Source organism: Lepidochelys kempii, chromosome 8 (genome assembly GCF_965140285.1).
Source record: "Lepidochelys kempii isolate rLepKem1 chromosome 8, rLepKem1.hap1, whole genome shotgun sequence".
NCBI lineage: Eukaryota > Metazoa > Chordata > Testudines > Cheloniidae > Lepidochelys > Lepidochelys kempii.
In genome coordinates, this window is record NC_136387.1 from 3,136,923 (window position 1) to 3,164,693 (window position 27,771).

The 27,771-nt window shown below is 39.9% G+C and overlaps 1 protein-coding gene across 1 annotated transcript in view; it reads left to right on the top strand.

Annotated features, from left to right (window-relative positions):
- Nucleotides 1-27,771, top strand: part of CLINT1 (clathrin interactor 1) — an 83,792-nt gene that overhangs the window by 37,349 nt on the left and 18,672 nt on the right. Inside the window, exons 2-7 of the mRNA XM_073355206.2 lie at nt 8,205-8,309; nt 9,026-9,122; nt 10,729-10,837; nt 11,729-11,893; nt 16,248-16,425; nt 25,938-26,184. Of these exons, the coding sequence (XP_073211307.1) occupies nt 8,205-8,309; nt 9,026-9,122; nt 10,729-10,837; nt 11,729-11,893; nt 16,248-16,425; nt 25,938-26,184 (901 nt within the window). The remainder of the gene's footprint in view (nt 1-8,204; nt 8,310-9,025; nt 9,123-10,728; nt 10,838-11,728; nt 11,894-16,247; nt 16,426-25,937; nt 26,185-27,771) is intronic.

The window sequence follows — 27,771 nt, forward strand, 5'->3', positions numbered from 1 at the left end:
GAACAAGTGATGCCATGATAATCTCCTAACAGAAGGAGATGAATAGAGCTGTATGATCAAACTTTTCCTCTTCTGGGATGCTAATGTTCCTCACGTGTTGTGCTGGCCCCTAGTGGCTGATGAGCAGTGCTGGGGTTCAGGAGCTCAGGTTTCTCATGTTACAGTTTAAATGCCCTATTGAAATATTTCAGGCACAGCTGGCTAAGTATTAGGTAAATTATTTTAATAACAAAGTAATGCTTCTGGAAAACTAATTGTAAACTGTATATAGATGGACTAAACAGGTTAAGAGCAGCTTAGGTAGGAATGTGGGGAAATGTCTTCTATATGAGCCAGTTGGAAATTTTGTATGTTATGACACATCAACAGTAGAGGCCAACTTCTGAGCCCAATATTAAGACTGCGTTGTTTATATTGAAGGAAAATCTTTAACTTTTTAAAATGCATCTGTTTTCCTCCTACAGTACATGACTGAGGATCCTTTAATTAGCAATCTAGGTACTAAAGATACTGTATCCACTCAGACGTTTGGACATAGCACTTTTGTTCTATCTCTTGATGATGACGACCCTGTTAAATGGTAGAGGAAAATTTCTGACTTCTTTCTAAACACAAGCTCTACTGGATAAGTGCCACTTCATTGCAAATATAGTATTAATGTGAGCTGCTTTTTCTGCTGTTAAGGTGATGTGATAAATGTTCACCCTGGTGATATGATGTGTAAAAGGTTATTTTACTCTATAAGTGTGGATGTTACTATCTTTGACTTCTAAAGGTTGTGTAGTATAACCTCATGTTGAAATAAACCCCCTCATTTTACCTATTATGCCATTTTTAGCCCCTAGCTGTGCTGCTTGTGTGAAGTCAGGGGACAGGTCTGAACAAAGCTCATAAGAGAGGCACCAATGAGCTGACTGAACTATTAAACTGGGTTTCTGTCTCTTACCACAAGCAAAGTCCTATCTCTTCCAGTTTGGGTGTTTAGAGCAGATCCCAATAACATGCACTGAAGTGGTTAGTAGTTAAATTGGTTGGAGAGATGGTCTCCAGCACTCGTATTACTAGAATGAACACAGAGCTCAGTCTGAGTCTACTTACGTTCCTGGAAACTCCCAAGTCCACACTGGACATGCTCAGAGGTTTACCTCAGGAGTTAATTACCAGCATGATATTACATGGATAAACATTCCTATGTGTGTGTGTGTACCCCACCTCAAGAGTCTTGATACTCTGGTTGAGAGAGCTGTGCAGGAGGGAGAGAGTGCAAGGAACTACTTGCTTATTGAGCCAGATACAATGTGATCTTTACTCCTGTTGTAAAATGGATTTATTTATTTATTTATTTGCATATCCATTTTCAGATGATGTCAGCCATTGACCTCTTATGGTTGACAAGTAACTAGATTGATATGGCCAGTCTGAAAATACAACAGATCTTTGTTAACATATTTTTATTTGGTTTTATGGGTGCAGGGCTTGAGGTTGCAGAAAACCACCATTTGTTGATGTAGAAGAGGAGAGCACTAGATTGTTACCAACTCTGAATACATAACCATATTTTCATGGCCCCAATATAAGATTTTATTTTATTCTCCGCTTAATAAGAAAACTGTTTGAAGTGGTCAGGTAGAAGGTATTGTGGGAACTGCTTCATAAAAAGGGAATAAGCAACTAACAAAATTAGACTTGATGAAAACTGAAGTGTTCACATCTCAAAATTGTTAAAAGGTACGACTGTTCAGCAGATGGTAATTATAGATTGAGGATAGGACTATTAGGCATATACTGTGATAGCTCTTATAGAAATAACTTCAATTATTTAAAAAAAAAAAGATTTCTTATCTCTTGCAAAATTTTCTCCCTATACTAAGCAATGTTTTACAGTAATAGAGCTTTTGTTGCCCGGTACCTAACCTAATAGTCTTTATCAAAGGAGTAATTCTTGGGAAGGAATGATTTCAAATGTGGGTTGCTGTTTTTCTTTTTTTTCTTTTTCTTTTTAAATTTGGTGTTTATTCAGTAGTGTTGGTATTAAAGCTTTCTATAATATATAACATTTTTTTTACTCAGCTTTACTCTTCAAATGGAGATATTTAAGGAATGATCTTTCATTGCAAATTGTTAATGGTGGTAAAAAAGAGTTTCTCGTTTCAGCTTTTAGTATTTTAGTGTTCCCAGTTGTAAAATTAAAAAGGAAAAACAGAAGGTGCATAATCCAGTAAGGTCCTTGGAGTAATAGTTAAAGGTATAATATTATGCACATAGGAGTTCATGTATATATGATATCATAATTGGTTTGAAATATGCATTTAAAAAATTTAACTGGGTAGCCAGGTTCCCTTTTCACGCTGCTTGCTCCCTCAGCACAGTGGGTAGCTTCCCAAAGGTTTGAGAAATGTTTCTAATTAGTCTTGCCCTGTCCAATCCAATACCTTTTTCCATCACTATAAAGAAACTATTATAATATTCCCTTTCACTATGATTTCAATTTATTTTAGGTTTCAGAGTAACAGCCATGTTAGTCTGTATTCGCAAAAAGAAAAGGAGTACTTGTGGCACCTTAGAGACTAACCAATTTTTTTGAGCATAAGCTTTCGTGAGCTACAGCTCACTTCATCGGATGAATACTGTGGAAAGTGTAGAAGATCTTTTTATACACACAAAGCATGAAAAAATACCTCCCCCCACCCCACTCTCCTGCTGGTAATAGCTTATCTAAAGTGACCACTCTCCTTACAATGTGTATGATAATTTTAGTTCTCACTAGTTTTGGCTTAGCATTGAACAAAGCTAGTGCAGATCTCCTGTCCAGAATAGAGCCTGTGCACTTGCTGACGCCACCTACATCAATAGAAGTCCTAATGCTCATAGCTCTTTAAATGGAGTGCCCTGACTCTTACCTCGGGCTGCACTTGAGGTTTTTTAGTTGTGCAAAATACTAATTTAAACAACTTTTGTTATGCTGCTTGGTCCCTTAACCAGCATTAAGTGGGTTCTGTGTGTGGATACGTTTTACACTTTCCCATTACACTTCTTAGTGTGTGAATTTTTTTTCTCAACCCCTTTTGATTGGCTCATATTTGCTTTCCTTACCTAATATCAGCTCTTCTAGCTACTTTGAAGTAATAGCCAGTGCTACAGTGGGGATTGAATTAAGGGAATACTTCACTAGTGTTGCTTACATGGGAGCGTAGTTTTATTCAGCACAGTGATTCTCCCCGTGGCAAGAACTGTATTTGCAAACTCCAGTAAATACTGATTAAAGTGTGCTGCAATAGTTAGTTTTTATCCACTTCAAATTTTGTATACTGATACTTGTAAAGCAGTACTATATTCCTTGATACTTCAGGGATATTTCAGTTTGGGTCTGGATCTGGGTGTTGGGGGAATCACTTGGACATTTCTGAATCCAGAAACTTCTTGTCATTAGAGGATTCTTGTGCACATTGAAGGGCTGAAATGTCATTTTCTAGTGAGCCAGGTATTTGTAATACTTCAAAAGAGCATTGCTTCCCAAATTCTATAGAGTTGGATGGTAAACCTCCCTTAGGAGTTCCAATTTGGGTACAAGTACAGCATAAGAATCTGTGGAGGGTGTCCTGTGATCCAGAATAATGAAAACCACATGATTGATGATCAAGGTTTCACCTCACAACATTGCAAGTATTATTTAAAACTGTTATCCCTAATGTTTTGGCTGAAAACACAAAATAGAACAGATTTTTCCTGGCACTAAAGTGATTTTTTAGCCTAAGGGTACTTTCCTTTTCAGTGTTTATTTTATGGGTGTTTTATGGTAAAACACTTTGAAGAGACGTTGATACTTTCTGGAGAGCATAATACACTTCACCCTCTTTAATACGCTGTTCTTCAGAGCTGAGGAGCATTATTGAGATCTGATGATTCATTATGGGGTTCAGTGTTGTGAAGAGCCCTAGTATAGTAGCCTAAAATATTACTGTTATCACAGCCACGGAATGTATTGAAATCAAGTACTTAGAAAACTCTGCACAACATAGTTATCGCTTACTTATGTACACAGTGTTTCTTGTGCCTACTTTGTTCCTGAGTTGTGTGTACCATCTGTATGGTGAAAAATGATCTTCATGCTTTCTGTATTTAGTCTTGTGAAGTACGCTCCTTCAGAAAATTGTAACACATGTAAATCTTTACTTGCAAATGAACTATTTCATTTGTATGCTTTAAGAAATCCATATATGTTTGTTTGTCTTTGGAAGAGCATTTCAGGTTTCTTCCCTCATTTTATTCCTGAAAGCTGATGTGATTTGAGTGTTCTATAATATGAGTGGGAACGGATAGCTAATTTGTAAATATTCTGCACACCAAATTTTGGATGGAGCTTATTGTTTTTTGGCTTTCTGTTATCTTTGTAGGAATGGTTACAGAACTGACTTTTTTCTCCCACACCTCCTTTCTCCCTTCTTCCCCACAAAAAAGACAAGCAGCAGGAAATATAATGAAGCATGTACAATATTTCTCTCCAACCCGTTTTCCCTATTTTCTGTTTTTAACTCATTTTAAGGCATGACACTTGGGTCTTGATGAGAGCCGCATTGCAAATATTCTAGATCTCAGGAAACCATAACTCAAAAAGAAATTTGGAATATTTATGAGGTTACTGTATAGTTCTTTCAAAGATCCTTTCCTTTTCAGAAGCACATAAAACACTTTAAGTAAACTGGGTATGTTTAATCACAATAAAGGCATCTCTTTTTTTAGTTTATCTGATTGTAGAATTAGGTGTTAAATATAAATATTCATTTTTTCAAAAACGTGAAGAATATTTAATCTTTGTTAATTGATCCACACTGAGACAAGCCAAATATTTTTAAATAATGAGATGTACTGGCATTCCCACTGCCAAAGAATTTGAGAGCATCACTTAAGCTACCTTTTTAAAATTGTTGTAGATGTGTAGCTTTTTGTATTTATAAACTTAACCCATCTGTTGCTGAGATTTTAAAATAAAGAACACCCCACGGACCACGGCTTTTTTTACTGAACCCATTTATTTATTTATTTGTTGCTAGTGCCTCTTTCTGGCTAGAAATATAAGAACCAAACCTATACTGAAATCACTGACTTTGAAAAAAGGTGCTGGAACAGTGAATGAAAAAGAAAATTAAAATGTATCAGTGGGAGTTGACACTGATCTATAAGATTAAAAAGACAATTATAAGAAAGCTAACCTGTACCATGTAAGCAGAAAGGAATTTGGCAAAGGTTTTGTAATCATTAATTTATCTTTTTCCATATGCCGTACTTTTAACCTAATGGCTAAATCCACTTCTTCCGTTTACTTAACATCTCTATCCATGTCAAAACTGGCTTGTTATAAGATTTCAATTGTGAGGGCTTTAAATTAATGAGTTGGTGTAAATCCAAAGGGAATCTTTGAGATTATAGTGTGCTTTAAGCGTTCAGTACTAGGATTCCTTCTGTTAGTCTTAACTATTGCATAACCATTTGTTTGCAAAGCAATCTGTCCATGAAGTCCAGCACGATTCCCTGGAAGCTGCCCAGTATAAACTAATCAGAGAGCCCCCCCTGGCGTCTGAAAGTGTCCTCGGATATTAAATTTATATCAATCACAGGAAGTCTTGGCAATCAAACCAGTCACTTTTTCCCTTCACATCTGGACATAAATTATTTTTTGCTGCAAAGGTCACAGGAATCATGGGTAGGGCATGGAATGAGGGCCATAGAAAACATGGGAAAGGAAGAATAAAACTATATTTCCACCTTTTTAAAAATAGCTATTTTTAAAAGACCTGGAACAAAGCCAAACTATACAACGTTTTTAAGTTTACATTTGTTTCTGAATTAACTGTGGCTTAAAGATATTTTGTTTTGGAACGTTTTGTGCCATTAGATCTCATCTTGGTATTTGAGAGCTTTCTACAATTTGCTGAGAACAATAACTTTACTGTAGGATGGTTTTAGAAATGGAGCATGTCTTCCTATTTTAGTGGGGTTTAACTGGACTCCCCCCCCCCCCCCCCATTGCTTACTTCTTCCCAGTACTGTGTTAGCCCTGTACTTTGAGAAACTATTTAGTTGATGCTGGTATTTTTCCTGCAAGTTTCTTTTTTATGTGATTTTTTTCCCCCCAATCTCAAACGTTACTTGAAATATAGGAAACTCTTTTTTATATTCCCCATCCATCCCCTCAAACAAGAGCTTGGGGAGGTTTTATAAAAACAAACAGAACCTTTCCCTTTTGACCCACAAGTTTTCCTTACATAGGACAAGAAAACTAGTGTGCTGAAAGCTGCAAAGCTTCTGAAGCCTGTAGTTAAACAAATAAATGAAAATGTTCCATATGCATGAGAATTGAAAATGGTACTAGCTTACATCTGGATGTCTACAGCAAACAAAACAGCAGAAACAAAAGTTTGTAGGGTTTTTTTTTAAATAGTTTTTAACGGTGACTTTATACAACCCTAATTGCTATTGTTCAAACCTATTGCTGAGTTTGGACATGCTTTCTTAAACAGATCATAGTCTATTGGCTTGCTGATTACTTACTCAGCCATGTAGGGTATGCTTTCTTCAGACACAGTCAAATAAAATTATTTTTCAGAATCTGATCGCAAGAATTCTAATGCTGAGAATCCCTGATTAAGTCTAGGAGTTCTACCTCTGGATTTATTACCCTCTGTGTCCTTTTCTGGCTCTTAAAAACTTTTTGTTTCTCCTTTCTCTTTTGCTTTACACTCCAAGTTCCATCATTCTTCTGCACGGAGGGTTAGATGGGTGTCACTTTAAAACCTATTCATGCTTCTCCCTAAACACCCAGACGGGTGACTGTAAAGCAGTGTTTTTGTTGCCATTCTGGATTCAGAAAACAAAGGAAGGTGAACCCAGTCTCCGCCCCGCCATAGCATTACTACTAAGCCACTGGACCAGTTCCGCATTTCATTCCAGTTGGTTTACAAGACGTTCTATGGACTCCAAGTTGAAAACAATCATGTTGCAGCAACTTCTTTCAGGTTCTGAAACCAGTTGTATAATGTATTTAACAGGTTTTTTTTCTAAACTTTGTCGTATAAGGGGTATAAACATAGCCATTGCATATCTATTTTAAATACACTAGAGCGTGTGAGAACATTCTACAAGTAGGGCAGAGTATATGTAATGGTGTGTGTTTTAGTTGTGCAGTGTTTCTCTGATGTACATGTGAATATGCACAATTATTCCATTTTCCCACTAACACATCATCTGAAAAAAATACATCTTTAAATATTGCCATAGGAGAGCTCTTTTCATGTGAATACAGTTAAGGAATAAATCCATTGAGCCCCTCTTTTGTTCGGGTTAAGGCAGATCATCTTGCTTCCAGAGTATATTAGGACTTCTTTTTCGTAAGAGAGCATTAAAAATTAGACTTGTCATTAAACGTTGTGATTAAACATTTTCTACAGCAGCTATTCATTAAGAAGGCAGATTCTTTGACTCTCTTAAAGATAGTACTGCAACATCTTTTTTCCTCTTTCTATATTGCATTTTTGCAAGAACTCCCGTAGAGGGTCCTTGAACTCTTGATATTGTTTTCATTCCTATAATCGGCATACAGGGAGCCCTGTAGCTTCTCTCCCTTTCTCCTTCCCATTTTCCCTTAATTAAAACTGTTCAAGCTAAAAAACATACTTCCCTGTGAATTTCTCATCTCCCTTCTTTCCAGCTTCTCCTATCTGTGTAATTTTGCTAGCACCTGCTGGGATACTGACATTGTTTGGATTTCATTATAATGCACATGGTTTGAAAAAATACACATCCACTTCTGTTCATTGAATTATAGAAGTACTGGCAAATAATTGTGCAACATGTAAGCCTGCAAGCAAGCCAGATCTAGCTGGGGAAACTACCAATTTAGACTCTAGTGGTTGTTTCAGTTTTAAGTTGACCAAAAGCCATTTTTACTGGACTGATTCCAACTCTCGTGTAATCCCTAGTCTCTCATCTGTATTCTTGAAGACTAATGGAAAGTAAAAATCTTCTTAAAGATAACTTAAATGTGTTGTATAATGTCCTCAGGGTAGCTTCTTCACTAAAGATGTTTTCTTACCTCTACAGGGTGGGAATCTCATTAAGGTACCCACTAGTGTCATTATTAAGTTTTCATGTGTTTCTCAGTTTGATGCTAATCTTCATGTGTGTGTTAATTTTTTGTTCCTTTGCAGCACCAACGTGGTTATGAATTATTCAGACATAGAGTCTAAGGTTCGAGAAGCAACCAATGATGATCCATGGGGACCTTCAGGGCAGCTCATGGGAGAGATTGCCAAGTAAGTGATGATTTGACTCAGCGGTGATGAAAAAGATGCATCTTTATACAGAAATGTAAAATTTGCTGCCAAACCAGCAAGGATGCCAGGTTGATAGAGAGGAGCTGACAAATAATTGTAAATTAAATTTTAGGATTATATGCTGGGAAAAAAAAAATCAGAATCACCAAATCAGAGACATGTCACAGTGTACTTGCAGTGTATTTTTTTTTTTTTTTTAATTCTTGGTCTTACAATATGTATAATTTTGTGGGGTTTTCAGAATAAAAAAGATCCTATTTGGGGCCAGTTGCTCCAATACTTTTTAAGGGTTTAAACAGTAAGTTTAGCCAAATTTTTGCTCCTGAACATATGTATCAGTTTATCTTTCAGAGAAGGGCTTGGATAGTGTGTGATGAGCTAGTTATGAGGGGCACCACCACAGTCATGTTGTAGACATTAAACCATTGCTTTGAAGAGAATAGATTCCTCTTCTCTCCTCCCCCCCCCCCCCCCCGCGTCCCCCAAATTGATAGATACTCAGCTTTGTTTGAATGGTGGTGTGTGAAATTCATCTGTATAAATAAGAAATTTTGGTAGCTCTTCACTTGGAGTGTGATGGAATTACAATAGTTTTAGACCAAGTCTGCCATCTACTGTCAACATTTAATTGTAGCAAACTACTAGGGAAAACTTATGAAAATAATTTCTTTGCTCCTTTTGTTTAATTCTCCTAGAGCTACATTTATGTATGAGCAGTTTCCAGAACTTATGAACATGCTTTGGACTCGAATGTTGAAAGATAATAAAAAGAACTGGAGGAGAGTTTATAAGGTGTGTGCATATAAGACATTTTTAGGGTGTGATTACTCTTACTCTGTGTACTGAAGAACAAACAAGGTATTAATTTCAGTTTCATATCTTGATGCACTGTTGTGCATGTACGTATTCAACTATGTTACGTTTGTATTACCAAGAAACTGTAGTTACAATAAACTTTAGTTTTCTCCTGTCAGTTGTTACTATTAACTCTGTTATAAAAGTCAAATTTCTGTTTTGTTTTTTGTTCTGCAGTATAGAGCTTTCTGAAAACAAGTGTTTTGTGTAAAATGCTTTTTAATTAACATAGTAATCTTATTTTACTGTTGCAGGAGTGTCAAACAGAATAACATCTACATTTTGTACTTAAACAAAAGAAATATAATTTGTATGTATCCCTGTTGGTAAACAATTCTTTTTCAAATTATTTTCAAATTCTTTTTAAGCATTCTAAAGGATATTGTTTCTAACTAGAAAAATTAAAATTGTTTCCAAATTAAACAGCTTAAAACTTAATTTACATTAAGTATTCTGCCTGAAAAGAATCCAAATTTTCCCACTAATTTTGAAGATTGTATTTCATTTGCCTTTTGTCTTATTAGTGGTAGAGAAAGCACTGAACACCAGTTGAAGTTTTCGTGGCTTTGAATAATTTGTGTAAAGTAGATCTTTTTCCTTAATATTGTAATGCTGTACTTCCAATGTAACAACATATGTACGATTATATTGTTTTTTTTCGGGGATGGGGTGGGATTGGTATAGCACATATAATTTTTAAAATTTAAGGTTTAGATCCTACTGTGTCTTGTTTGAGGCTTAGATTATATATAACAAGACAAAAATAATTGTAAGGCACACTCTGTTTTCTTGGGGTGCCCAATGCTTTGTACTCGTAATTGTTTTCCCTGAAGTATAATGTAAATGAATATTTAATGCTATCATACGTACTACTTAATTTTCTAAATTAAGTTGGAATTATCTACCAGGTTTGAATATATTGCATTTTGAGTACGTATTGTAGCTGATACTCTGTTTCATGTGACTTTTTTTTAGATGGAACTTATTGAAGTTCAAGGAAGTTCACAATTTTAAAAAATACTTTTTCAACTTCTTAAAATTTTTCTCTTGAAGTTTCCTTTAAACTTACTCCAGAATACTGTGTTTTATACATGAACACATTCCTGTAGAGAGCAACAGAAATAAGTCACCATAAAAATTGCTTTTAAATGAAAAACTTTGGGGAATTGAAGGGGCAGGGGGGATACAGGAAAACTGTTTTGTTTTACAGGTTTAGGTTTGCTTTTTAAATTTCCATCACCATCTTTTTCTGATAAGTTATTTTGCTTCAAGAATTAGTGATGATCTAATAACAATCTACTTTGTTTTTACTGAACAAATGCAATCTAAATTTGCTTGCGATGCTTATAAATGAAAAAGGGGAAGGAAAAAAGAGAACCTGATAAGGCAAATCAGTGTAATAGTTACTTATTTAAAAGGGGAACAAACCTTGACATTGACTGACTTTTTTGGATTTTAGGATTTAGTTTTTTATTGCACTTAAAACAAATTCTGATAGAGCTTTTGGTCATGCAGTCATTTAATGTGCTTTGTATTTTTATAGTCTTTGCTGCTCCTAGCTTACCTCATAAGGAATGGATCAGAGCGTGTTGTTACGAGTGCCAGAGAACACATTTATGATTTGCGCTCCCTGGAAAATTACCACTTTGTAGGTGAGCAATAGAAAAATCTTATAAGCAAATTAAAACAGGAGTTGGAGTTGTCAGTCACCTGAACCAGCTTAGAAGCTTCCCTGCTCTAATTAGAATGTGACTGTTGCCGGTTGTGTGAAGAGTGCAGAATCCAAGACGTGGGACCCTAGAGTATTAATTAGTGAAGACAAGAACTTGCAGAAAAGACTGGCTAATAACAACAGAACCAACACAACATGAGTGTTCGGGTTTATATTAAAATATGCACTAGAGACTGGTCCCCTGTGGTGTCCGTAAAGGAATAGCTTTAATCATATGGGAAGAAAAGGTTAGAGCTCCAAAACACACACATCTGTTTGAAGCTGGGGGTTTTTTTCCTCCCACCAAATAATATTTACAGTGCAAAGGCAGCAAGGCCAATGTGTGTTTTGAATGTGAAAGAGGCTGGCGAGAAAAGCAAATTTTAGTTTTTAGCTGAAAGCACTTTAAAAATTCAGTTTTGCAGTGTGACAGAATTCTAGCAATTAGTGTTTCTAAAACTGCACTAAAAAAGCTAAAAACTGGTGCTGATTCTTAAAATGGGTTAAAATCGGAATAAAATGAGTGAAGAAAATAGTTTAAATCTGAGTTTGGTTGTTTTACTCCAAAACTTACTGTTGTTGGTCTGTTAAAGATTAATGCTAGACCTTTCTAAATAAAAATTGTGCTTAATGAAAATACATGATTTAGCTGAGGATGAAATTTCAATTGAAATAAAATGTTACGTTTGACCTCATATTTTAGACAGGTTCAGTGCATTTTAGGATTTTTCTCATAACTGTTCATTTTGTAACTTTTTAAATTTGTTAGCTTGTCTAATGCTCAGTTCTAACTGCTATTTCTGAATGTTTTCCCCTTTGCCAATATATACAGATGAGAATGGCAAAGACCAAGGTATAAACATACGCCAAAAGGTAAAAGAAATGGTAGAGTTTGCCCAGGATGATGATCGACTTCGTGAAGAGAGGAAAAAGGCAAAGAAGAACAAAGACAAATACATTGGGGTTTCTTCTGACAGTGTCGGAGGGTTCAGATATGGTGAGTTCAGTGCTGTGTTGGTCAACTAGTTGAGGAGAGCAATTTGCACCCAGTGACTTAGCTTGGTTTCATGGATGTGCTGCACGGAGCAAATTAATACTAAAAGAGTAGCTACTTACTGAGCAAATCCTTCCTGGATAAATTGTCCCTTTCTAAAGGACTCTTTAAAATATACCTGGCAATTTTAATACTCTTATCAAGCTAATAACTTTTCACATCCTTCTGGTACCTCTGAATAGAAATTAAATATTTTCAAATGTCCCTGGGCGGGAGGGGGAGAGAGTCACTTAAATGAACTAAAATGGAGATTTTTTTTTTAATATGGCTGATGGTGATGCACTGACACTTCCAAAACTTAACTGATCTACCTAAAAATTGGCATGTAGGGTCTTTTGCCACAATAGAATTCGAATGGAAAGTTTGAAGCAAATCAAACAAGGCATTTTAAAAATACAGGGCTTCCAGAAGAATTCTGTGGGTTTTTTTGTTCTGTTTTTTTTAATTTGCTAATACCTTGTCACCGCTTCATAGCTGAAAAATGGCTTGATGTAGACTTTCTACCCTTGTCTTAGCGAACTGACCTCGCTGCGTGCCTCTGATTTTGTTTTGGTGGTGGGTGTATGGTGTTAAAGTAAAACAATGTGTACCTTAAGATATGCAAGCAGATCTTAAACTCCCCGGGTAGCATTATATGGACCCTTGGCATATAAGCCATCATATGTATGTATTTTGATATTCACATCAGGTCTGTGTGGTGGTGGTAATGTGCGTGTGGTGCTGCTTGCTGATCTACAATCTCTAATGGAATTCAGGGGTCTTCATCTGGTCTATGTGATTTTTTTTTTTTTTTTTTATTGTATGCGTTGAATCTGCAGTTCCCATGCGCGCCTCAAGGAGCGTGCTTCCCAGTGCCAGCACGAGCACCACACCCACTTTGCCTTGATACGCTAGGAAACTTGCAGCTGAATATGTACTGTGCTGCTTTATTGCACCCACCAGGCCCACTCTGCCTTGCAAAACTGAAGGCAGGTCACCCATTCAGTGTTTCAGTGGGTGCTTGGGAAACTTAAAGGAACCTTATTTGAGCAACAGCTGGTATTGAAGCTTAGGGAACTGTGAATTTAAGGGAGGAAAACTAAGCAGTAGCTTTGTCTTAAAAATCAGTTTAAAGGGATATTCTAGGGTTAAAATGCAAAAATGTATAAGTCTGTAAATGCCATTAAGGTCACTTGACCATTCATAACTCTGCATCTCTCCTTGACAATAGGTGCTCCAGAGCCTAATGTGTCCAGGGGAAGTTGCCCTTCATCTGCAGGAGTGATTGCCTAAAATCTAGCTTCATAGAACTGATAGGTTTTTTCCTATGACTTAAGCATTGATATCTCACATCAGGCCTTTTTTTGCCGTGCTTTGAAGCTTCCCCACCTCTCTCTGCTTTGCTTAAATGATCACTCATGAGCAATGCAAGGCACATCTTTGTGCACCACTCCATCCTTGGCCTCCTGCATGCTCCCAGCCCTGCCACAGTGAGGAACAAAGCTCTGAGCGGTGCATCTAAATTTGCATCTCTTCAGTGTAGCCCAACATGTTGCATCTAAACCATCAGTCTGTCCATATTCTCCCTGGTACTATTAGAGATCGGGATATTTTCCACTAAGAGGAAAGTCCAACCCTCATGCTCACAACTTCTGAGTGCTCCTGTGCAGTGAAACCAGTGTGACTTCTCTGTGCGAGAATGGACTGTATGTGAGGGAGGTGTGCCAGGAGTATGCATCCTCTATGTGATCTGGAGATTTACTCTGAACAAGCCACTGTGTGGCACTATGGACCCTTACACGTACCCTTCCTCCTCTCTGTGGTGGAAGTGCCAGTGGGCTGAACCGTCTCCATGGTATAGGGAAGGATTCCCTTCCTTCCCCCTCCCCCCCCCCACTAAATAAGATAGACAGGCAGTTCCACTATGCTGTAGGATAAGTGCCTCCTTGCAATATATTTCTTTGGGTTTTTGCTACCTGCTGGGGGCTCTGGTAATCCTCTTGTCTTGTAGAACACTCATGGGCCACTGCCTCTATACCTTCTTCATTGTTGTCTCCTATCTTTCTGTCTGGGTTGGCTCTTGTTTTACTCTGTCCAAAGATAACTTACCCACCCCATGTTGATCAGTGGAAAACTTCATTCCTTTTCCGTATTCTCTTCGGCTCTTTTCACCACACTTCCGAATCTGAACCTGTCATCTCATTCAAATGTTATTTGTTTTTATACTAAAGGATCTATAATTAGCATCGCTTCATTTATCACTATATTGAAGTGTTTGCAAGCCATTTGCATCATCTTAAAATGCCAGCACAAAAAAAACCCCTTCAGGCTGAAATTTTACATACAAGGTCAGGTCTTTCAGCTGGAAAGGAATAGTCTCTTATACAGAAAATGGATTTTTTGCAGAGGGATCCAGTAGGATTTATGGGGGGAAATAGTTTTAAGATTCTTTTTGCTTTTTCTGAAGTATCCAAAAACATATCCATTTGGGTTATTTTGTGAGTTTTAAAAAATGTGAACAGGCTATTTTTTAGCCCACGATTTTTAACAATGCTGTGTCAGGCTAATGTGTAACAAAGTTCTGGAACATGTGAATAAACTTTACATAGGGAAACTTGTTTTTTTTTTTCACAACCCCACCCAACCAATATTTCTTTTTGTTGTCTCAATCTACATTTCAGTACATCAGGCCAGGTTTTTAAGCTGTTTGTCAGCGTTCTAAATGTTTATAACACACAAGGAAACACAATAGAAGTTAAAATACAGAAACAACAACAACAACAAAAAAACACATTCAGTGCACATTGATGTGCTGTCTAGCACTTTCTCTGCTTCTTGTGATGGAGAGCACTATTGATTATCTGGTTTGGTAGACACTTTCAATATAGTCTTGGTACATATAAAATGGAGAAAAGGATATAGGCAGCTGGATACTAACATTGAGCCATTTGATCAGAAAGCATATCTGTACGTGTCCAGATTCTGTGTTATACCAAAAAAAACTAACAAAGTGAGTCACTTTGATCTTCACATTTTCTTTTCCGGAGATTGAGATTTTTATTTTTGCATGTGTAATTCAGGTTGGAGAGAGGCATAATTTGGATTCAGTTGAACCTTTTTCATATTCCTATCACTTGTGTGTGGATTTAAAACTTTAATTGAGCATGATCCTTGTATTTTTTTTTTTTAGTATCTTACAAGTTTCTTATGAGTTCCCAAATAATTTACTGTTTTTGCTGTGTGCTTGCTAGTTCCCTTTCACTCAGGTAAGGCACTAAAAGCAGGCTGGTCAATGTTTCCTTTCTAATTTTTATGCCCTATAACCAACATGTTCAAATGTTTGGTGCTTAAATGTAAGTACTTGAATACAAATTTAGGTACCCCATAAGTGGCTTAATATTTCCAGAATCCAAATACCTGCCCTATGAAAACCAAGCCACTGATTGGGTGGCTAAAATTTTCAACCGTAGTGCAGTCATCATCATTGTTTCAGATTCCAACAATTCAAGGGGAAGTTTTAGTGAAAATATCTACTTTAATAAATCTCCATTTAGATGTGTACATGGACTATTTGCACGTAATTCAAGCACAGCTATAATCTTTTTTCTAAACTAACCAGCAGCTAGTTGGAGTTCTTGCTTCTCAACATTCAGAAGCAGATTTATTTTGCTGCTAATTCTTGATGGCTCTGTAGTGTTGAGAAGTGAAAGCACTGACTGGCTGCTGAGAAAGTAAGTTGCTATACTTTCCTTAATGGTTTTTAAATCTTGTTGTTTTTGAGGGTTTTTTAACAGGAATAGATGCTAGAAATATTACCATATGTTTTCACACTAGTCTGTTTTGGTGTTTGGTACTCTGCCTCTGTATTCATGAGCTTTTAAAATGTATAAAATCTTTGAAAGATTTACCACTTAGCATAGCAGCTTGGCCTGGAATGCAGTATTGCACGTTAAGTGACCATTATAAAAATGGCATGTTCCAATTCTGATAAGTTGCTTATACAGCCTGAGTTGATTCTCTTATGCTGCTCCTCCAGCAAGGTTTAACACTATCCTGATGTGCTATGCTGTGCAGTGCATTAAGGTTGTGTAGTTATCATAAACAAAAGCTTTTGAATCTGTATTCCTGCCACTTAATCATTGGCCTTACATGGCGTGCCTTGCTGTAGCAGTGTTGATTCAGCACTGTGGGAGCTTTCAGTTTGCTTTGAAAACTCATAAGATTACAGTTTTTGTGGGGTAAGGGGGGACGACTCCAAAAAGACTACAGGCTTTTTTGTGTGTTTACCATCAGTATTATGTCTTCACAAATTATATAGGTGAAAGGTATGATTCTGAGCCCAAGTCAAAATGGGATGAAGAGTGGGATAAAAACAAGGGTGCTTTTCCATTCAGCGATAAACTAGGTGAACTGAGTGACAAAATTGGAAGCACAATTGATGATACCATCAGCAAGTTCCGGAGGAAAGATAGAGAGGACTCTCCTGAAAGATGCAGGTACTTTTACTGTGTTAAAATAGCTGTATCTATTCTGAATAGTCACTGTTATTGTAAGGCTTATTAGGTGTCTGCAGTTTTTTGCCACGCTTTCCCCTCCTAATAAAAATACAATTTGGGGCCAGTTTGTTGTATGACCCTCTCCCACCCCCTTTACCCTGCTCTGTTGGTCCGGGGGGGGGGGGGGGGGGGGCGGCTATGTAGCTGTCCTCCCTAACCCCAGAGAATAAGAAGGCTCTTTGGGTGGTGTAGAGTCAGCATAACTTCCCTGGCCCTGCAACTGCTTGTTCAGGGGGAGTCTGGCCAAAGTGCACTGAGCTCTAGTAATTCTCAGCTATTGGCCTCCTGGGCCCACTGCAGCAGCCTTGAAGCTGCTCTATTTTATGACAGAGTCCAGGCAAACTCCTAAATGACCCAAGAATAGGAGGAGACACAGAAATTGCTCATAGCCACTTTAGCCCCACCCTCCATCTCCTATTTTCATTGTTTTTCACTGGGTTTCTGTATTGAGCAGATCTCAGGAAGAACAGATTTGGCCCACTTACTCTTGTACTTGAAACAAATAGTTTCATTTTCAGCTAACCTTTTTGTAAAATATGACAGATGTTTGTTCACCTGGCCACTAAATCCTCTGCAGTAAGAAAATAAAACTGAGGTGTGTTTGCCTACAGCACGAACTCTAAATGCAGCACAGTTTAACAGGTGTGTTAAATTTTATTATTGAGAGATCAAAATCATTCTTAACAATCTGAAATTGCTACAGAGAAAATGCTCATTTAAATAATTTCCTGTTGGGTAAACATTCTAAAATTGTAGGAATTCTAATACATCGTGCATTTATGTGTATTGGTAGTTTTTCAAAACACTATGTATAAGTATTTTTTTTAATACCAAGTGGTCCATCAGGGAAGTGAAAGTAATACTAATGGCTGCACTTTTCAGAACAGGGCAATATGGCCTTCCCCCTAGGACATTAATAAACCAAAACCTAGTACTCTATGCACACATCAGCGTTCCCTCTTAGAATTTATCATCAATAGACTACAAAGAGAAAGGATCAGAAGAAACCTAAACAACTTCAGATTTAACAATAATGGTACATTGATTTGAGCTTTATGTCCTTATCCTTCAGAAGCAATTTTGCACACAAGAATATCCTTAAAGATCCTTAGCTATATTTCAAATAGAAAATGAACAAATATTTACCTTGATATTCCCCTCGTGTTGTCTTGTGCCACTGTGTTCTTCCTCCCACTACTGCTCATCACCTGGGTGTATCTCCATCTCCGAGTGTGCCAAGCAAGCCTCTCTCCACCTTCTAATCCCACCCCAAAACAGTCATCTTTCAGCTAGCTTTCAACTGCTAATCTCTGCTCTACTCCAGTGTTTTTAATCTTCTGCACTAACCAGTTCTCTAACTTAATCATTTGCTCTTTCACACCTCATAGTTATTACATCTTGTATACTTTGTTGTTATCCTTTCTCTTTACATAATCATTAAGTCATTATGCAAGGTAGCCTGTTTCCTCTTGTTTTTTCCTCCCCCCCCCCCCCCCCCGATGTTCTGGTTTAACTTGGATTTAAACCTGGAGAATGGTCAGTTTAGATGAGCTATTACCAGCAGGAGAGTGAGTTTGTGTGTGTATGGGGGTGGGGGGGATGTGAGAAAACCTTGATCTATGCAGGACATAGCCCGACTTGATTATGTAAAGAGTTGTCACTTTGGATGGGCTAGCACCAGCAGGAGAGTGAATTTGTGTGGGGGGGTGGAGGGTGAGAAAACCTGGATTTGTGCTGGAAATGGCCCACCTGTTGATCACTTTAGATAAGCTATTACCAGCAGGACAGTGGGGTGGGAGGAGGTATTGTTTCATGATTTCTGTGTGTATATAAAGTCTGCTGCAGTTTCCACGGTAAACATCTGATGAAGTGAGCTGTAGCTCACGAAAGCTCATGCTCAAATAAATTGGTTAGTCTCTAAGGTGCCACAAGTACTCCTTTTCTTTTTTCTCTTTCCTTTCATCTTTTACCAGAAATGTCAGCCCAGGGACAATGTCTTTGATTCTGTAAAGTGCCATAAAAGCATTTGGTATTATTAAATCAGCTTTTAAACAAGGAGTAAAAATGGGAAATTATGCAGCATACACAAGCAAAAATGCTCTTCCAAGTGGTAGTTAAGGTGAGGTGGTGCCATCTAAGTCCCAAAATGCAAAATAATCCAGACTTATGCCAATATGCCGTGTCTCTAGTACTGCACAAAAAGCAATCCAAAAGCATCTTTTTGCCTGAACAGCATACATGTGGAGCCTAATCTGGAAGCCATTACTTGTGCAGTGGGAATTGAAACAAATGAAAGTTTTGTCCGCAGGAGGAGCAAAGTCTTCAGGGTGGGTCCATATTGTCATAGGAATCTCATGATGTAATGTGTAATTAAAACCCAATAAAAATCATATTGATAGCTATTTATGCTCTTAGAACTGTGGTACCTATTTTTATCGTTTCCTGTTCCATAACCCACTAATTGAATACTGCAGGTGCAAGTTCTACATAAATATTTAATGTCTAAGCATCAGTGATTGGAAGAAATTGGATTTTAGTAATTGTGTGTGGCTTAAAAATTAAAAATCCAACACTGCACAGAATGGTACTTTGAAGAATGTGTGCAATAGATATGGAGTTTGTATCCTTCAGTCCTTCTGGGTTCATGGAAATAACCTAAATCAGTGGTTCTCAACCTGGCGTACACATACTCATGGGTATGCAGAGCTCTTCCAGGGGTGCATTAACTCATCTAGATTTTGCATAGTTTTACAACAGGCTGCATAAAAAGCACTAGCAAAGTCAGAACAAACTAAAATTTCATACAATGATTTGTTTATACTGCTGTATACACTATACACTGATATGTAAGTACAATATTTCTATTCCAATAATTTTATAATTGCATGGTAAAAATGAAAAAGCAAGTAATTTTTCAGTAATAGTGTGGCTGTGACACTTTTTTGTATTTTTGTGTATGATTTTTGTAAGCAAGTAGTTTTAAGTGAGGTGAAACTTAGGGATACGTAACACCAGTCAGACTCCTGAAAGGGGTACAGTAGTCTGGAAATGCTGAGATCCTCTGTCCTAAATCATACAAATGTATGTCGAAGTTGTCAAGTCCAGTCCCCTACACTGTGGCAGGATCAAGTAAACTTGACTGATTGTCCAACCTGTTTTTTAAAACCTCCAACTATGGGAATTCTACAACCTACCCTGGAAGCATATTCCAGAGCTTTATAACCTTTATAGTTAAAAGTTTTTCATAATAGCTAATTGGTCCCGTCGATATTCGCTTCTTGAGGACAAGCGGTGCCGAGAGTCCCAGTCGGATGGAACCCAGACAATCTAGTCGGCGCTGAGGGAGATCCACATGGACTCTGCCCCAAGTGGTCGCTCGGCGGTGAACAGCATCGGGAATGTTCCCTCGACTGGTACCGGTACCGGGCTGGAGGCGACTGCAGAGATCCCAGTGGCGGCTTGCCTCTGGAGCATGGGGCCGACATCTGTGGCGCTCTGGACAATGTCCAGGGACATTACGTTTTCCATGTCCACTGAAGACAGGACCCCCAGCAATGGGGTTTCATCTGAAGCAAGAGAGATTTAGGTTAAGTGGCCCACCGGCTCTTCCGAAGGTGGGGAACTCCCCAGGTGGACCTATTCGCGATTTGGCAGAACTAGCGATGCCCCGGTTCTGCTCCGGAGGGACCCGAGGAGGGGCGCTGTCTCTGCCTTTCTCCTGTCCTGGTCAGGCCGACTTCTCTATGCCTTTCCCTCTAATAAGCAGGGTCCTGGAGAAGATGAAGATGGACAAGGCCTGGGTCGTCCTGATTGCCCCGGCGTGGCCCAGGCAGCGTTGGTACAGGACCCTCGGGGCCTGGCAGTAGCTCCGCAGTGGCCGTTGCCGCTCTGCCTGGACCTGCTCTCTCAGGACCAGGGCTGCCACCTCCATCCCAACCTAGCAGCTCTTTACCTCACGGTGTAGCTGCTCAGTGGCTAGGTGGAGAGGAAAGGACGTGCTCAGAACAGGTTCAGTGCGTCCTCCTCAAAAGTAGACTGCCCTCCACTCGCTGCGCTTATTTGGTGAAGTGGTCCCTTTTCTCTAGGTGGGTGGCAGACCACGGTGTCTCCCTGGTGGCTGCCCCGATCCAGCTCATCCTTGATTACCTCCTCCACCTGAGGGCCCAGGGCCTGGCGCCCTCGTCAGTCAAGGTGCACCTGGCAGCCATATTGGCCTTCCATCCGCCGGTGCAAGGGGGCACGGTATTTTCCCATGCTATGATTGGCTAGTTCCTTAAGGGTTTGGACGGTCTTTTTCCATATTCTAGAGTCCCGGTCCCACAGTGGGATCTAAACCTGGTGTTGGCTCCTCTCACAGGGCCCCCATTTGAACCACTGGCCACATACTCCTGGTCTCACCTCTCGTGGAAGGTGGTCTTCCTGGTTGCAATCACGTCGGCCAGGCGAGTCTCGGAGCTCAGGGCCCTCAGCTCCGAGCCACCGTACACTGCGTTTCATAAGGACACGGTCCAGCTCTGCCCACACCCCGCGTTCCTCCCGAAGGTGGACTCTGCCTACCACATGGGTCAGGACGTTTTTCTACTGGTCCTCTGCCCCAAGCCTCATGCAGCCAGTGAAGAGCGCCGTCTCCACACGCTCAATGTGCGGTGGGCTCTGGCTTTCTACCTCGAGCGGACCAAGCGGTTCAGAAAGTCCTTGCAACTGTTCATCGACTCAGCTGACCGTGCGAGGGGCCAGCCGATTTCCACTCTGCGGCTTTCCAATTGGATCACTTCGCGCATCCACTCCTGTTAGGAGTTGGTGGGTGTCCCCCCGCCACCCATTGTGAGGGCACACTCGACTTGGGCGCAGGCCTCATTGACTGCCTTCATGGCCCACGTCCGCATCCAGGACATTTGTAGGGCCGCCACGTGGTCTTCAGTTCACACGTTCACCTTGCACTATGCGATCGTTCCCCAAACCAGGGATGACACCAGGTTCGGCAGGGCTGTCCTCCATCCTGGGAACTTGTGAACTCCTACCCACCTCCAACAGATATAGATTGGAATCACCTATTGTGGAATACACATGAGCAATCACTCGAAGACAAAAAGACAGTTACCTTTTCTGTAACTGGTGTTCTTCAAGATGTGTTGCTCATGTCTATTCCACACCCTGCCCTCCTTCCTCTCTGTTGGAGTTGTCTGGCAAGAAGGAACTGAGGGTGGGGGGGGGCGCACAGCTCCCCTTATATCGTGCCAGGCAGGCACCACTCCAGGGGCCGGGGGGGGGGCACTCCCCCCCTACAGGTACTGCTAGGGGAAAAGCTTCTAGCACCAGTGCACGTGGCGAGCACACATACCTATTGCGGAATAGACATGAGCAACACATCTCGAAGAACACCAGTTACTGAAAAGGTAGCTGCCTTTTATCTCCCATGTCTTTACATATGCCACTCCTCATAATACATCCCAGAATAGCACCCTTTGTTGCAGCTGCATCACGTTGTTGATTCATTCAGTTTGTGAGCCACTGTAAGCCCCAGATCCTTTTCAGCAGTACTACCACCTAAATGAATTCACTTAAAAACAAACATCCTCCCCAGTTTATTCGCAGTCTGTGAGGGTGCAGTACTGTAGAATTAATGTGCTGTTCTACTCTGAAAAGTGACTACGTAAAGGGTACTGCCTCAATCCACAGATCTTCTCTGTGTTCAGTCTCAACTGTTGACGTTGCTGATTAAAAATTTTTTTTTAACTCCTGTTTGCACTGCAGTCAGTACTGCTCTGGAAGGATGAGAACAGACTCCGTCTGCCTTTCATCTCGTCATTAGAATGCTTAAAATTCCAATTACAATCTTTATTTTTATTGATGCATGAACTAGAAGAACCCAGCTTGACTTTCAGATTCCTGGTCCAGTTAGAAAAAAGGTTCTTTTTTACTTATATGCTGAACACTTGATCTAAGTCATTGAGAGAGAAATATGTAACCCCATCATGCCATTTTTCAGAGCAGAGCTACACTTAAGGTATGTGCAGCTGTTTGTCTGCAGAGAAACTGGGCCTACAATTTGAGATACGGCTATTTTTGAACCTTAGAAGGAAAACATTCCTGTCTCACAGAATTGTTCCTTTCCCAACTTACCAGTATTGATGGCTCGTTGGAACTGAAATGGTAGAAGAGAAGGCAATTCAGAAAGCAGTCACTAAAAAAGCCCCTGGTTTTCTGTTCGTTGGGATTTCCCCTAATCTTACACTAATGATCCAAGCCTGACCCCAGTGTCCTCATTGCTTTGCACTCCATTAATGCTGATCCCATCCTTATGTACAGAAGCAGTATTTTCCACCAGGTACCTTCATGCATCTGTAAAACAATTTCTTAATACCAAACAGGAATTCTTGAACTCTGTCCAAATTTTTCTCTCGAACATTTTAAGAAGCTAGTGTAGGCAGCAGATGGCAAAGGAAAACAAATTGTGGTGTTGGTCTCCCATAAAACCGTAAGTGTCATCTTCGCTAAAGGTGACCTTGGTTTAAAGAGTGGTAATCCTTCTTTGTGGGCTGACTAGGTTTAGGCATTCTGCCTCAAACCATCTCCCCCAGAATCTAAGGGACAGTAAACCATTTTCAGTCCCAGGGGAGGGGGAGGGGAGAAACTCTAAAGAAAGAGACCACAGGCTAGAGTTCAGCTCCTGGCTGTTATGTGAACATGTACTGCTCATAGGACATTGAATTTAAGACTCAATACAATACTAGATGAAACTTCTTAACATTCACTATGCAGTTCTCACATGAAGTGGTGCGATTTTATAGGGATTTATTCTGTACATGGTAAACACACTTAAAGCGAACATTAATCTATAATGTTTCATTGCTGTTAATGTGACCATCAAAGAAAAATCAAAACAAATCTCCTGAGACATTCAGTTTGAAGCAGTACAGTTTATTATAGAAAATTGGGCACTGTAATATTTTATGTCCTACATTTCAGAATATATATTTAACCTCTCTGGAAAACTTTCAAATATAACACATGTATCCACCTAAACGTCGCTTCTCTAATGCTGTAGATTTGGAGATCAGTTCACCACTCAAACCCTTTTTATTTTTTGTAGAGCTAGAATTTCTGGTAGTGCAGCAGTTAAGATGGTGTAGATCACTAAAGGGTCATCTCTGTCTTACTCCTGAGCGAGTAAGATGAAACTTGTGCTATAGTGTAATATGGGCGTACATCTGAAGCGTACATTTCATCCATGGATGTGGCAGCACCTGCAGTTGTTAACATCTCCTCTCCCTCAAATTCCCCACAACACATGCACACATTAGGTACCGGGGACTGCACTGATGTGATTAACAATTAACAGTAGTAATTGTATTTCAGTAGTACCTAAAGGTCCCAATCAGGGTTGGAGACCTATTGCGCTAAGCGCTGCATGAACGCACAATGGAAAGACCCTGCCCCCAAAAGAGCTTACAGTCTAAGCCAGGGGTGTGGTGGCTAAATGATGCATTGCATTAGTGAGCTTGCCAGTCATCTTTGGAGACTTGGATTAAAATCCTGATATCACAACTGAAAATGAATGTAGAGGTCTCATTCTATTCCCTCATTTGTGCATGGTGCTAATAGTACTGTAGGCTCAGAGGGCCAAGAGCTGGAACAGTTGCTACAAGTCAGGGGTTAGGTGCGCTGGCAGAGCTGTGTGAGAGTCTTGCACCATACTTGCTTGTATGTCTGGCTAAAGCTAATGCTGTTAGTCTTTGGAATACAAAGTGGAATGCTGGACGTTTATTTTGAGTGATCATGAATTGAAGCACTTCCAGTGGCAACTAGACTGTATGTCTCCTGTTTCCTCTATGTATATGAAGTATGACAATCCACCCCCCTATTCTCAGCAGAGAACAAAGGCTACCCTCTAGAGCAGTGGTTCCCAAACTTGTTCCGCCGCTTGTGCAGGTAAAGCCCCGGCTGGGCCGGTTTGTTTACCTGCTGCGTCCGCAGGTTCGGCCAATCGTGGCTCCCACTGGCCGCAGTTTGCCACTCCTGGCCACTGGGAGCTGCTGGAAGCGGCACTGCTCCTGGCCACTGGGAACCGCTGGAAGCGGTGGCCAGTACATCTCTCGGCCCGCGCCACTTCCAGCAGCTACCATTGGCCTGGAGCAGCAAACCGCAGCCAGTGGGAGCCGCGATCAGCCAAACCTGCGGACGCGGTAAGTAAACGGCCCGGCCCGGCAGGGGATTTCCCTGCACAAGCGGCGGAACAAGTTTGGGAAGCACTGCTCTAGAGTATATTGTAGTTGTCATATCTCCACTGACAAAAGGACAATCTTTGTTCAATTACATATGTTAGTACTCTTCTGCATTATTAAAATATAAAAACCTTTCACTTTTAACTGTGTACCCAGAAGGAAATTGCTATTTCAAAATAGTTTTCAATATATTTAAGCTTTCTCTCTAGCATTTTTCATTGTTGTGTACAATTCTGTTGCCCTAATGATAACATGCAGTATGCCTGTTGCAAAAATGAATGAGCTTGTACACCACCTTTGGTCACAAGCAAAGTAAGAATGGAGAACTTAATAATCAGATTAAACATACATTACTGTGGTGCATAAAAAGCTTTCAACTAAAACAGACACATGCTTTGAGGCGTAAGAATAAATGTGTTTTCTGAGCTGGGAAATTTAGAACAGTTCTGTATAATACTGTGACCCAGTCTTATTAAAGCTGGGTAACCTTTTTTTCACAAATACCTCAAAGACATAAAAGCCCATATATCTCAAATGGGAAATGGGCTGGAAGTGGAGTTGGTATGCTTGGCATCTTAAGGCCAGCATCCTTGCTTGGTGCGCTGCTTCATTTGGACCAGTGAATACCTCTTGGGGCAAGTGTTGAACAGGCCTACCAACTTCACTCTTTTTCTAGGTTTCAGAGTAGCAGCCATGTTAGTCTGTATTCGCAAAAAGAAAAGGAGTACTTGTGGCACCTTAGAGAGTGATGAAGTGAGCTGTAGCTCACGAAAGCTTATGCTCCTATAAATTGGTTAGTCTCTAAGGTGCCACAAGTACTCCTTTTCTTTTTACTCTTTTTCTAAATATCCCTGATTATAACAGGCTACACAGCTGTATCTACCAAATATCTTTATACCCCACATGTACACAGAAAAGTCTCTGGAAAAATTGGGATAATGTTACCCCCACTTTTGTAAAGTGCCACATAAGTGCAAAGTATTAATTTCTCAAATATTAAAGCGCTGTACTCCTTTCCCTAAGTCGCTGTCTATAGTCTCTTGTTAATACCAGTCAACACTGTGAAGGGGATGATAGGCAAAATTCTTAGGCCTGAATCCAGTGTCCATTGAAGTAGATGAAAAGACTCCATTGATGTCAGTGGGCTTTGGATCTTGGTGAGGAGGAACTCAATCATATTTGTACTTACTAGCATCATTTTTGTTTCATTCTTCATTGCTCTTCTAGTGACAGTGATGAGGAAAAGAAAGCAAGAAGAGGTAAATCCCCCAAAGGTGAATTCAAAGATGAAGAAGAGACTGTGACGACCAAACACATTCATATAACGCAGGCCACAGAGACCACCACCACCACCAGACACAAACGCACAGCAAACCCTTCCAAAACCATTGATCTGGGAGCAGCAGCACATTACACGGGAGACAAAACCAGTCCGGATCAGAATGCAGCTCAGACCCCACAATCTACAGTAAAGGTAAGATGTAAACTTCCATTCTTCCAAAGCTCATCCAAACTGACCACTCACCAAGTTTAAATCCAAGTTAAACCAGAACATCGGGGGGGGGGGGGGGGTAGGAAAAAACAAGGGGAAATAGGTTACCTTGCATAATGACTTAGCCACTCCCAGTCTCTATTTAAGTCTAAATTAATAGTATCCAATTTGCAAATGAATTCCAATTCAGCAGTTTCTCGCTGGAGTCTGGATTTGAAGTTTTTTTGTTTTAAGATAGCAACCTTCATGTCTGTGATTGCATGCCCAGAGAGATTGAAGTGTTCTCCGACTGGTTTATGAATGTTATAATTCTTGACATCTGATTTGTGTCCATTTATTCTTTTACGTAGAGACTGTCCAGTTTGACCAATGTACATGGCAGAGGGGCATTGCTGGCACATGATGGCATATATCAGTTTGGATGAGCTATTGCCAGCAGGAGAGTGAGTTTGTGTGTGTATGGGGGTGGGGGGGGGGTGTGAGAGAACCTGGATTTGTGCTGGAAATGGCCCACCTTGATTATCATGCACATTGTAGGGAGAGTGGTCACTTTGGATGAGCTATTACCAGCAGGATAGTGAGTTTGTGTGTGTGGTTTTTGGGAGGGGGGTGAGGGGGTGAGAGAACCTGGATTTGTGCAGGAAATGGCCCAACTTGATTATCATGCACATTGTGTAAAGAGTTGTCACTTTGGATGGGCTATCACCAGCAGGAGAGTGAATTTGTGTGGGGGGGTGGAGGGTGAGAAAACCTGGATTTGTGCTGGAAATGGCCCAACCTGATGATCACTTTAGATAAGCTATTACCAGCAGGACAGTGGGGTGGGAGGAGGTATTGTTTCATATTCTCTGTGTGTATATAAAGTCTGCTGCAGTTTCCACGGTACGCATCCGATGAAGTGAACTGTAGCTCACGAAAGCTCATGCTCAAATAAATTGGTTAGTCTCTAAGGTGCCACAAGTACTCCTTTTCTTTTTGCGAATACAGACTAACACGGCTGTTACTTTGAAACATTCAGCCATATATAATTAGCAAAGCTCTCAAAATAAAAGCCCCAAATTAAAATACAGAAATATGATTTTGATTTATCACTAGGCTGAATTAGCTCCTAAATTGTTTGGACATATCTAAGGGGGAAAAAAATACTTGTGGCAAGTTTTTTTCCCTTGCCCCTGCATGGGTAGCCATATAGTATGTTCACAAATATTGGTCTGGGTCATCAATCTCTATCGCTATTAGACTAGAAAACTCAGTGTCTGGGGCAGTGTTTTAATTACAGTCCAATCTAAGCTACAAAATAATTGTTGGAACAAGTTTGTGGCCCAGACACAACTCACCTTTTTTTTTCTGTACGCAAAGGGAAAGAGAGGAAAGAAGTCTTTTATAACATGGCTGGGTTGAAGGCCTGTTTCACAATAGTTTTTAAACATATCTACTTATGTAGTATAGGTGAAGTGTCTAGTCTTCCTAGCTTCCCTTGGGTTTCTACTAATGTATTTCCTTTCCTACCCCATCTGTTTTCTTTCTGTTTTTTGTCTCCCTGTAATTGTGGGCATGCCAGACTCTGTC